The following is a 13,147-nucleotide window of genomic DNA, read 5'->3' as shown; positions in this document are numbered from 1 at the left end:
GGAAGAACCGTTCATGCTGGATGTTAATCTTGGGAAATCAGACGCTGAATGCTGGATGTCCGGACTTTGGTGTTATAGGGGGTGGAGATAGAGAGGATCAGATAAGGGAGCCATGGATAATTTTGGCCGCTGTCAAAGATGTATTATTATCCATTGCTCAATGAAATACTACCTGATTGGAAGTGTGCTGGTCATCAGATATTCATTTGTCGACTCCCGGGTCCCGGTACTCGGAAGTCGGTACGGTTGACCCATATTTGAGTGGTCGGAATTTGGCGTCTCATAGGGCAACACAAGCTTTGTACTGCCATATCAGGAGATCACCTGCTGCTCCGGGAACTCGGTAACTGTGATTTATTACCTCCTCTGAGTAAGGTTGACTCGCTGGTCATCAGATATTCATTTGTCGACTCCCGGGTCCCGGAACTCGGAGGTCGGTATGGTCGACCCATATTTGGGTGGTCGGAATTTGGAGTCTCGTAGGGCAACACAAGCTTCGCACAGCCATGTCAGGAGATCACCTGCTGCTCCGGGAACTCGGTAACTTTGATTTATTACCTCCTCTGAGTACGGTTGACTCACATTTTGGCGGTCGGAACTTGGCTTCTCGTAGGGCAACACAAGCTTCGCACCGCGGATTCCATATTCTGCAAGACAACCTAAGCACCATCAGAGGCCATGTCAAGAGAGCACCTGCTGCTCTCTTCAGAAACATCTGAACTTCGGTTGGCCATTTAACATGGAAAGTATTAACTAAATTATGTGTTGAGTTCCGGGTCCCGGAACTCGGTACAGTTGACTCCAATTCTGGTGGTCGGAACTTGGCTTCTCGTAGGGCAACACAAGCTTCGCACCCCGGATTCCACATTCTGCAAGACAACCTGTGCACCATCAAAAAGTATTAACCAACTTATGTGGTGAGTTCCGGGTCCCGGAACTCGGAACTCGGTACAGTTGACTCAAATTCTGGTGGCCGGAACTTGGCGTCTCGTTGGGCAACACAAGCTTCGCACTGCCATGTCAGGAGATCACCTGATGCTCCGGGAACTTGGTAACTTTGATTTATTACCTCCTCTGATTTGGTTGATGTACAACTACCTCAGCTCCATCATGTCTACAATTATGATACACATGGGCCCACCCATCTATATTTTATACCACCCTCGGCCCACCCGTCTAATACAACATCCCATACAACACCCTCGGCCCACCGGTCTAATTAATATGCGTCTGGGCCCACCCGTATAATACAATATTTTATAATACCCTCGGCCCACCCGTCTAATTTAATATGTGTCTGGGCCCACCCGTGAATGTGATAACAAGTACCTACCCATCTATCTCATACACATCTACCTTAATACACCCATCTGCATAATATCCAGCTACCTCGGCCCACCCGTCTACCTAATATTCATTTACATCGGCCCACTCATCTACTCTATATATTCCCTGCATGGGCCCACCCGCCTCCATCGGGAATAATTTGCCTCCCGGCCCATCCGTCATAGTCGAGAATATTTTTATCATGGGCCCATGGTCCACTGGCCCGTATCATACGGGATATTATGCACGTCCGTTCCCTCGTATTATACGGAGATATGTCACTGTAGTATGTGGCAGGTTGTCTTTACAGTCAGGATCATTTACAATATGGCTTCATCGCCCTCAATCACGCCCTTCTGTGGTTTCACTCAAAGGCTTCAGACATGGAATATGACGACTATATGTATATGCTAGAAAAGGTGTTCTTTTCCAAGACACTATGTTCTTTCTGCTCAACCTTCATTTAGCTTAAGCAAGGGCCCGATGCCGCTCGAGGGGATGACACCTCAAAGCTCAAGGGGCTCATCGCAGACTGGGTCAATCAGGAATTGAAGCTGAATCCCCCAGTTGACCCCAAGGATAAACACCGATGTGGTTTCGTTAATGATGTGTGCGGCAGGCTCCTCTGCCTGACTGAGCTCGACTGGAATAACCCAACATAAGCATCTCACTTATGGTCTTCGCAACACTAACTTGAAGGACCGGTCAGTGTTAGAACCAGAATCAGGGATCACGCAGATGGGTATGTGGTGATGGAAATATCCTGGCCGGCATTCCTGTATGAAAAATACTCAGCCAATCAAGACAATCTAGAAGAGGGCCTCTTCAAAAGCACTCTCTTACTTCAGGTTAGTCATATGTCAGTAGCTCGGCAACATCTCACTTTTTAGCAGGCTTTTAAAGCCATATTCACGTCTCCCTCCTCTGCAAAGGAGGTTGTATGTGATGGCAATGGTGCTAATATAATTGAAAACAACTGACAGGCCATGAGGGATTTCAATTCAGGCAAGAAAGTTAAGACACACGTAGCACAGATTATCAAAATGCACAAAGTCACAGCCTGCTCAATTGCATATGTCTCATGTCAAGTAAGTGGTAATTTTTCCATCTTCCTTGTTGAGCACTAACAGTACGTAACAAGTTGCGATTTGCGCTGTCATCTGTGACATCATGGTGCTCAGTTGATGGCGACTTCAATTACATCCTGTTCTGGCAAAGCATTGTCGACTTCTTCGAACGGCCCCCTGGTCATATGGTGCAGTGAAATGTTGATCAACTCTTGGCCTGGTGGACAAGGTACGTATTATGCACTTGATAAGTGCTCAACTAATCTTCATCTCACAGAAAATTCTTCGGAACGAGCCACTGTGCGGAACTTACTGACAGGGAAAAGGCTAAGATGTCTGTAAATGCTCTTGCAAGGCAGAGAGCGCAATTGGATGATGCCATGTTCGATTCAGAATAGCTAATTTCTTGTGTTAGCACAGCTCCCACCTTTAGAATTGTTCTGGACATTCGATAGTACCACATTTCATCAACTTACATATAGTAGTACTCTGCCAGTTCTAATATTAGGCTTCAAACATTTATGATTGGTGTGAACCAATGAGTCCTTGAGATTGTAGTGATTACTATTGTAGTCAAGCATCATATCAATGCTACCATACCGCTCCAGTGTGCAAATCTGTGAGGTCATAAAATGCAGATCGATAGTGGTGATATTTATATCTCCTACTCATTATCTGACCAGGAGGGTGAAATATATAAATGCGGGGTAAAAAAATTTCCTACTTGTGATGCTGTCAAAAAGCACAAAGTGTGTATATGCAAGGTGACAAAAATACAGCACGAGAGTGGTGATATTTGTATGCATCATTATTCATTTCAATTACACAAAGAAAGTAGAAAAGCACAAGGTGATAAGATGAAAGTATATACCTGGGTAGTCATGATATTCTCTTTGTCCCCAGCCTTTCAATCAATGAATCCCTGATATTACCAATTGATAGCATTATTATTTGCATCGACGATGCAATAACTGAAGTTTCCAAATCCGCACACAAATGATTACCTAAGCAAGGCTCAATGGCGAGTATAGGCCTGCGAGGTTGGTGCAATTATAAAGTGTACTGACATCACAGTCACATTCCACTTACATAGGATAGTCAGAACATTCAGCTTGGCTATTCCTGCATTAAACATTGTTGTAGTAGGGAATAAAGAGACTCAATTTTACTGACGATGGCACGATCAACAAGACATCTATCAAACGGTGAGTTGGAGCTATTGCACACAGAGTAGCCAATAGTACTCCATTGACTAAAATTACACATCCAGAGCAGATGATTCAAAAATCCGTAACAGCGAATGCATTGGTTCTCACTTGAACATGATACAAATAGTCACTTCCACGAGAGAACAGGTAATTTGGCATGGAGTAGCCATAAATGGAGCAAAATTACACATTCGAAACAGAGATCCGAATGGAGCAAATAATTGGTTCTTATCTGATCAGTGCACAAATCATCTGTGTCTCCAAGATAATGTCTTTTCGTCATACCTTCCTAACTGTGAACACTGATTCGGATGTGACACCTGTGGTTCGTTAATATGAACCATTAAGCTTTGCCTCACTAACTATCTCAATTTTAAGTCAAACAAATCCATGAGCTTTTGGCAGTTTGCAAACATGTACGCATTGATTTGTAACTCCGCTTTCCTCTGAAAAGTCAAGTATGACAATGGGATAACCGGGAGCAGAATTGTACTGATGTTGGTGATTATCTACTTTATAATGTAATATATATCTTTCTCAGGATTCTCTCAGTTCACTGATGATGCTCTGTCTTTTAGAGTCAATGCTGCCAAAGGTACAGTGGCTCAAAAAAGTGTCTGAATGTTTATGCATTTTCAAGTAATTGGGCAATGGCAAGCCAGGACTCAATGATAACAAAATAATATATGGACACGTCTAGAAGCCCTATATCCTGGCTCGAATTTGAGATATTCATCGTGAGAATCCAACCATATATGGGCAAGATATGGTAATTTCAAATACATGACTCATTCAGACACTTTTTGACTTTTCATTAAAATTACAAAATCAGACCATTCATACATTATATTCTTGATTAAAGTGGTGTAATAATACTGATATGGTCTGATTTTAATATCATTTGAATATATAAACCCACATAAGATTATGACATTCAACATAATCATCATGAAACCCATCTCCTCTGCTCAAAAGGATAGTATCCTTGTTCTCTGCACCTCTGGTTTATCTACTAGGCAAATTGCCTCCAAAACTGGTCTTGGCAAGTCCACTATTGCTACAGTTATAAAAGAACACATGCCAGAGAAGGAAAATCATAAAATGGGATGTCCTCTTAAGCTTACTCCACAGAACAAAAGAGCTATTGTTCACCAAATTCTATCTGGCAAGGCTTCAAATGCTACTCAAGCTACTAAGTTCATCAATTCCATCATCTCCACTCCTGTCTCAACCCAAACTGTTAGAAACACCCTCAAGGCAGCTAATCTCAAGGCTGTAACCAAGAAGAAAAAACCTCTTCTCTCTGTAGCTCATAGGAAGAGAAGGCTAGCCTTTGCTTTAAAGCACCAACATTGGACTGTGGAAGACTGGAAGAAGGTTATTTGGTCATATGAAACAAAAATCAATAGAATGGGGTCAGATGGCCAGGAATATGTGTGGAAAAAGGCAGGAGAATCATTAGGAGAAAGAGAAGTCAAGGGTACACTGAAGTTTGGAGCAGGAAACATGATGGTATGGGATGGAATGGTGTGGGAATTCTTTGTGAGGTAGAAGGAAGGATGAATGCAGAACAGTACATCTCCATTCTAGAGGAGTGTCTACTCAAAAGCATGCAGGAGTCAGGGATTGATGAAGAAGACATCATCTTTTAACAAGATAATGACCCCAAGCACACCTCAAAACTGGCCACAAAATGGTTTGAAGACCATGATATCAATGTTCTATCATGGCCAGCACAGTCTCCAGATATGAATCCCATTGAACATCTCTGGGAATTACTCAAAAGACTACTTGCTGCCTATCAAGATCCTCTAAAGGGGCTATTTGAACTATGGGAGAGAGTTGCAGCAGAGTGGGAAAATATTGCTAAAGAGGAGTGTCAGAAATTGATAGAAAGTATGCCTAGGAGGATTGCAGCAGTTATTAAAGCCAAAGGGGGTACTAGAATTGTAGAATAGTCTTGGTTAAATATAAAGTCAAAAAAGTGTCCGAATAAGTCATGTCTTTGAAATTACCATATCTTGCCCATATATGGTTGGATTCTCACGATGAATATCTCAAATTCGAGCCATGATATAGGGCTTCCAGACGTGTTCCTATACCTCTTTGTTATCATTGAGTCCTAGCTTTCCATTGCCCAATTACTTGAAAATGCATAAACATTCGGACACTTTTTTGAGCCACTGTATGACTCGAGTTACAAAACAGCTTTTCATTGACTCTCTACAGTCTCTTACCTTCTCCGATATGATCATGGAGGACTTGACCAAGTTGAAAATCACGTGTACTGGCTTTATTCGACTGAAGCCCGATCTTGCGGAACGCATCATGGCAACTACTGCCCTCGGACATGATGAATTTTGGTCTTCCGCGTATTTGTCTCATCACTTGCATTTTTTGGGAGGTTACATTTCTAGAGTATGTCGATGATCTGTGAACCTTTATGTTACTCTCAAACTCCACCAGACTGGCACAAACGCTCCGTGCATGGATTGAACCCTTCCTCTTCCGTGCATCTGCAATGTTGCCATCAAATACGTGCATGGTACTCAGCATGAAATGGGATGTTCCAGCCACGATTGTCAGCCTGTCAAGTTTGTCAACCCTTTCTGGAATTGTAGATTACACTGCCACAGTAGCAAGTCAACGTGACACTAGTGAATCTGCCTTGACTTATTTCAATCGCACCGCTAATTTTCTCATTTAGATTTCTATGTGAATGGTATGAGTCCTTGCGAAATGAAGACGAATATGCCACGGAGCTTCTTCGTTATGGACGCTAAGCTTTGCAATCCCTCAGACAATGTTCCTCAGGCAGTATGTAAGATGTTCACATATGGAAAGTTCTTCGAGTAAGTAAATTCTGTCAACTTTTTGATTCAATTTTCAATTTGCTATATCTTAGGCAGAAAGTCATCCGCGGTGCTCTGGTCAATGGATCTGACTGAATCTTCATCCTCATGACGCTCAATGACAATTATGACAGAGCCTCCTATAAGCAATCTGTCGTGCTCTCCATGGATCCCTACCACACTCCCGATGACCAGCTAGTGAACCCTGAGCTATGGCCCGATTTAATTGCTGCTATTTTGGCACATTGGGTCAGTTGATTCTAACATGCGTGATTGGATTGCTGATTGATTGGGATGCTAGATTGAAAATAGCTTTGCAGACCTGGGAAGTGATGATTGGTTTGAACTGTCACTGTAGGTCATGATACTCTGTACAACGTCTTGTGTCCATTCAGATCTTGAGATTCTTGACCAATCGCCATCCTTTGCCTTAGTTTCAGCTATGTGAATAGGTTGATCGATGTACAATATTACTTCAGTGAAATTTCCTACAATATTCGATGAGGGATCCGGGTAAGGTATGTCAGACGGATTCATTTTGGAGCACAAGTGGCGTGCGCACATGGCAGTCACGCGAATTTCGAAATCACCCCTGTCTCTACATATGTAGACCATGAAGATGATTTATCAGCAGCCGGATAACACGATGCGAGAAAATTAGCAGTAAGATCACCATTTCACTAGTATATATAACCCATCATCATAGGCTTTACTTTCTCCTTCCAAATTATTGATCATCTCTAGCTCAGACACAGAGATGCCGAACTCGAAGCACTTCACAGGTGCCTCCCACACATGTATCGTGTTATCGTCCCTCATTGCTGGGATTCCAGGCTATGGAATGCACACTTCCCAAGCCGTGACCTTCCAGTACCTCTACCTATGTCGCGATGCCAAACATAGACATTGCAATCTGGAAATGTTTTGTGAGTGCGAACTAGCAGGACACTATGAACATGGTTATACCTTCACTCCCACTAATGACAAAGTTGCCATCGATGCCACCAATGCAACTGCAGATGACATACAAGCAGATATTTCCGTCTCATACTGACGTCGTAGATCATCAAGACTTTGTTGTGGTGAAATTCCCAATGCTCCATCCCAAGATGTACGTCGACGCAAATCTTGCGGATCTGAACATCATCAAGCTGGACAAGAGTTATCACGAATGTACAGTATGAAGATATGTCAACGAGCGCACCTAAATGATAAGTGGAACTCCTCCTGTTTTGATATAGTCTGCATGGAGCTAGATCATTCCGCAGCACCGCCAGTGTAGCAATTTGAGATATATGTGCTTCCCAGTGAGTGAGGAACTGTGCATCCTAAAAATAGAGCTGTCGGGAACTGAGGAGCATATCCATCATACTCCGTATAGCACTTAGTTCTCGCTTAGTGTTAGCAGAAGAAGTCTGATGTGTCATCATAGTGTGTTGTGGAAACACATCATGACACGATAGGACAGCATTCATGTTGCCGCATGGTTCTGGAAATTGTGTGGATCTTCAAGAATATTGAGGACCATGTTCTTTGCATGTGACACCTGCAGTGGCTGATATTCCGCTGCTGTTTTAGGCTGGAGATGGGCATGAAGTGCTCTACATCACATTGAGAAGTAGTTTTGGGCTATTCAAGCAGTATTGCACCCAAGAAACGAATGTAGTACACATTTGACGCCACATGCTCCTAGCAGGTGCGATGATGATGGACAGCCCACAACCAAATAATTTCTCCAGTAGTAGTAGCAATGAGGCAAGGATGGTCAGCTATCGAGCTGCCTTGCTTCTTCATTATATCCATCACAGCCTACCAATCTTGAGCCTAGATGTAACAGTTTGGATTGAAAGAACTGACAGCCGATAATGACAATCTTCTCAGCTCCTGATTGAAGGTGATGAGAGGACCAGTGCTCATTGATCCATTCTGCAACAGCGAGAAATGGTAATGGCACGCAGTGGACATAACAAACAATGAGTGAAATGTGAAACTGTACTTGCAAGGATGTATGAGGTGCACCCGAAGTCTCCAAGTGGGAGGGGAGGATGGAGGAGGAAGATCACTCTCTGACTCGGGAAGGTAAGCTTGAGTTATTAATCCTGCTACCCCAAGACAATCTACAGCGCCGAGGCCGAGTGCATGGGCCAGGCAGCGGCTGTGACATGATCAATACGCGAGAACTGAAGGAGGGAACCCAGCTGTGTTTTTCAAGTTTTGCCCAAATACTCAAATAGTTTTTATTTTGTATTCCCTAGTAGCTACTAAACCATAGGGGAGGATCACTCACAGTATGGCATAAGAAGGATAAGGCTAGGCAGCGACATGCACATACCACACCATGATCACAATATTTGCATTTGTCGATGTTCATTGAGTACTAGGTATCATTTACCACAAGTTTGGACAATCAATGTGGATGCCTATCTGTCTGGTCCTGAGACTACTGCGGCCTTCTTCCATTTGATGGGCTCAGTCTCCGCATGATAAAGTGACCATAAATCGAGAGATTTCAGGTGGTAGACAGCCATCAATCGGGGCTTGAGAGATATTATAGGGAGTCAGATGACGGTGTATATGTAGCAAGGAGATATATGATGGTTGATCGCCTGCGAAAGTTCAAAAGGTTGAATTCAAAGTTCATCCGGTTTAAAGCGACGGAAGCAATAGCCATCAATGATTCTGAATGAAAGAGTAGATGTGATATGAAACACAGAGTACATGTTATTACCTGACAGTTATAGCAGGAATATTATGATAAATCATTGAGAGTGCTGGTAAAGGTTCCAGGACCCTGTTAAGGGTACTGGTTTCGCTGGAGGGACATGAGTACCCCCGATCATACTGGATCTTTTATATTATTTGTTGATGTTTGGTTGTGGCCATGTTTTCATTTAGGCTGCTCTCATCTTTTCCCTTCTTACGACTGACAGATAAATATCATGGCCTGCTCATCCTCATCGTCTCGTTCTGGTCTAGATCTCCTTGCTCGTCCTGTTGCGTTCGTAGTGTCTGATCAAGAACTTCCCAATGATGGACATTCTGTTGTATCGTCATGCATTTTACACAAGTATTTTGGGTATCATGGGGTATCTCGAGATTGTCTGTCTGTAGTCTGCCAATTTCCGTCTGGTGATTTGCTCCCAGTTACTGCACCAAGTTTGGGCCACATCCTTGAGCATTTTTTTGTTTTCACTCGCGAGCAGTATGCTGAAATTGCTCGCGCACACTCAGTCAGGTTTATCTCAGTTGATTATAAGGACCATATTTGTGATCTCCTTCGGGTGCATGAATGCACCAGACAATGTGCACTGAATCTCATCGTGTTTTGGCATCTGCGTTCTCCCAGGCATGATATTTCTCGTGTGGTGCTGCCACCTCCTTCTAAATCTGATCACTTGGCACATCAGGAATGCAGTTCGCCGTGCTGCACATTCCTGACGTGCGGAGGTTCAATGTGACCATAGCATTGATGCCATACACTCTGCAGATGAATCGACAGATGAGGACAGTTGATGATGATCCTGAGTTTCCGACCATGCGTACATTTCCTGAGAAGGTAGATATCATTAAGGAATGGCAACACGAGATGAGCTACATGATGCAACAAGCGCGGCATATGCGCTGTTTGTGCTCATAATGTTTGCATTAAACAGCTGAAAAGTGTCAGTTCATCTCAAGTTCCCTTACATTTATTGTGCAATGATTGTCTGCCAGTGCACATTTTGCCCCACTTGCATCCAAAAGGCTTGTATGATTGCTGGGCAGTTGGGGCTCTGCAGATGTGTCATCAGTGTCATGCAGCTTTGATCAATAAACATCCACATCAACCTGTGAACTCTCTTGCTAATTTCCAATATTATGGACATGAAAGGTTGCCCCCTTCTGTTGCTGATGTGTTTGCACGAGCATCTATGTATGATTTAATGTTCATTTCTCATGTGTGTGCATCACAAATCATACATTTTTATGCTCACAAGCCATCTGGGCATTGGGTGCCTGAGGAAAGCTCTCAGTGGTATAATCAAGGAAATGTTGCTATCAGACCCCAGGACTCTGTTGGGTTGTAGAATAAGCTTCCACCTAGTGAGGATGAATTGCGCGATGTAATGTGCATGATCTTTGCTGGTCATCAGGAGAAACCTTTGCGTGCAACTGTCAAACAGATGTGTCCAGTTTTAGTGACCAAATCTGTAGTTAAGACACTGATTGAATTTCTAGTCGCAAACAATCCTTGGTATCAGCAATGTGGTGTTTTGTATAGCCAAGAGAATAAAATCAAAGATGACTCCATTGATCAATTCCTTCCTTTGGAATCACACAATCCAAGTATTTCAGACAGCATAGATCCTGGCGATATTACCATGGAAGCGATAGGTTTTACCAAGGGTGACCATTCAGCAACGAGTCAAGAGAAAATTCAACTTCATGCGTTGGTGCATGTATTAGATCATAACAAGTTCATATTGTCAAAGGCGGGCTCATCCTTTGTCTCTGACAGCGATCCAGGCTTGATGTCTTTTTTATTTCTGCACTTGGATCCTTGGGATATCGGTGGATTTAATCATAGTGGTTGTACATGTCTGCAACATATCACAATAGAAGCGCAAGTCAAAAATTTATTGCATCAGGACAATTCACCTTTTGTCAGAGATCCCAATTTCGTGTTCATCTACTGGAACATGATCCAGAAAAAAGAGGTTAGCACAAACATCAATTTTAGAATCAGGGCATCTTTGCAGCACACTCTGGCTGAGGAATTAAGAGATGTGGGACCTTCCCTTATGAGTTTGGTGGAGAAGTGCATCAGCAAACTAGAGGGGTCTTGTACACAACTGTACAAGCTTGTACAGGCTTGTACAGACCCACAGAACCCACAAGGAAGTCCCTCCTTTACAGGCCTATACAAGGTGTACAAGGGACCTTGTGCAGCCTGTAAAGCTTGTGGATTTCGAAGCACAAATGCTAAAAGGAATGTCACTAGGGTGTGTTACAGTCACATCACATGATCAACTTCAGCACATTATAATGTTCAACTGACAGGAATTGAACCCAACACATTAAACAATTATAGGTGCAGCATTAGTTACCTACTTGGCCACAAAACCATTTATATATCCCAACAATAATAAGATTATATACCAATGTCACATGACAAAATGCGAAAATTCCACTAAGTCCATCCACTCAATTATCACACCACAACACTACCATTCTATTTACTGCTACATAAATTCTAGTACAGTGGCTTAATATAATTGTAATTGAATGATCAACTGCTTTATTTAATATATCTACATATCTTATTTCACTCAGAGCCAATAGATTTTGTACAATAGAAGATTAATATATATATCTCATCTGCTTTCCCCACACTTTGATCACTTTATATCACCAATTATGAAGCAAAACCAGGGCTTCAATATGAGCCAACATTCATCAAATTTGGTCCACAGGATCCAGAGATATCACAATTTTAGTATTTACAAGAGGTTTAATCAAGTCAAATAGCACATATCACAACTATACTACAACAATATATAGTAGATTAAGGATAGTAGAGACTAGAATAAGGTTAGAAAACTAGTAATTTCAGTAAGTCTTTGTACAGCTTGTACAGCTTGTACAAATTGTACAAGGTGTACAAGGTGTACAAGCTTAGTCAAATTATAATTAGCAAAAGATAGGGATACTTGCTAAAATTCACATATTTATGTTGGTTTGTATTATCTATAGACATTAGTAGCATTGGTGATGTGATATTTTATTATATGTCTGTGAAGTTTGTGAGATATGTGATGCCTTGTGGCACCTTGTGGAACCTTGTGTGGTCTGTGACACCTGTGACAAAATCAATAGTTTGCTGATGTGGACATGTTCTGTCAATGCAAAGCCATCTATGACTCAGGAAAAGAAAGCTGCAAAACTTTTACGTCGTTTACATGCATCGGCAAGGTCGTTGAAAGGTAGTGCAGGATATAAATTGTGTCATTGCAATGAGATATGCTCTCTGATGAAAAAATTTAGTACTCCAGCATTGTTCATCACTGTCAACCCTCATGATCTTACAAGCGGCATGATTCCCATCCTTTTGGAAATGGGGCTTGAGGAATGGTCTTTGATGACATCATTTCGATCTCCAAATTCAAGCATTTATCAACATCATATTGTGATATAAACATGGCCCAGGCATTTTCGGACATTGCCAAATATATTATGGCATGGTAGAGGCTCAGGGAAGAGGCACTCTTCATTGTCATTTTCTTATTTGAATCAAAGGTAATCCGAGTCCCCAGGCCTTGCATGATCGTATGGCAGCTGAAGAAGGATTCTCAGCAAAAATGTTTGATTGGTTGGAGAGCATCATAAGTTGTGAGCTACCACATGACACTGGACCGATACCAGAGGTATCTCCGGACCAGGCTCGCAAGCCTGAATGGGATATATCACGGTCATGGTCACTCTACAGTAGTCCACGGCCATTCTACTTAGCTCACAGTCTCTTTACAGTATCAGCATTGCGCCAATGTACTCCGTTCCGTGCGGAACAGCTCAGTTCGGATATTTACGGACTTAGTATCTCACTGACGTGTTTACTATACCCGGTCTCATTCCTATGTTTCACCTTACATTATCACGTTCTAGATACTTATATGTGGCTCGGAGCTTTGTACCTCTTTTCCTCGTCGAATCAACG

At 42.5% G+C, this 13,147-nt stretch overlaps 3 protein-coding genes across 3 annotated transcripts; all 3 read left to right on the top strand.

Annotated features, from left to right (window-relative positions):
• Positions 1-1,709: 1,709 nt before the first annotated feature.
• Positions 1,710-2,590, top strand: F5891DRAFT_1183109 (uncharacterized protein; the record flags this gene model as incomplete). The annotated part of the gene is made up of 7 exons (XM_041366244.1): positions 1,710-1,745; positions 1,794-1,934; positions 1,990-2,068; positions 2,122-2,174; positions 2,220-2,264; positions 2,310-2,414; positions 2,468-2,590. The coding sequence occupies 7 exons, from the start codon at positions 1,710-1,712 to the stop codon at positions 2,588-2,590; spliced, it is 582 nt and encodes a 193-aa protein (XP_041231631.1).
• Positions 2,591-5,848: 3,258 nt separating this feature from the next.
• Positions 5,849-7,735, top strand: F5891DRAFT_976149 (uncharacterized protein; the record flags this gene model as incomplete). Its single annotated transcript, XM_041376583.1, has 10 exons — positions 5,849-5,973; positions 6,068-6,195; positions 6,309-6,453; positions 6,588-6,702; positions 6,755-6,807; positions 6,959-6,971; positions 7,160-7,235; positions 7,287-7,379; positions 7,516-7,626; positions 7,695-7,735. The coding sequence occupies 10 exons, from the start codon at positions 5,849-5,851 to the stop codon at positions 7,733-7,735; spliced, it is 900 nt and encodes a 299-aa protein (XP_041231630.1).
• Positions 7,736-10,559: 2,824 nt separating this feature from the next.
• On the top strand, positions 10,560-12,628 carry F5891DRAFT_1126016 (uncharacterized protein; the record flags this gene model as incomplete). The annotated part of the gene is made up of 4 exons (XM_041364033.1): positions 10,560-10,886; positions 10,911-11,060; positions 11,082-11,251; positions 12,310-12,628. The coding sequence occupies 4 exons, from the start codon at positions 10,560-10,562 to the stop codon at positions 12,626-12,628; spliced, it is 966 nt and encodes a 321-aa protein (XP_041231629.1).
• Between the last annotated feature and the right edge of the window lie 519 nt (positions 12,629-13,147).

The sequence above is a fragment of the Suillus fuscotomentosus genome (genome assembly GCF_016647785.1).
Source record: "Suillus fuscotomentosus strain FC203 chromosome Unknown F5891scaffold_6, whole genome shotgun sequence".
In the NCBI taxonomy this organism is placed as follows: domain Eukaryota; kingdom Fungi; phylum Basidiomycota; class Agaricomycetes; order Boletales; family Suillaceae; genus Suillus; species Suillus fuscotomentosus.
This window is presented reverse-complemented; position numbering and strand designations above follow the sequence as displayed.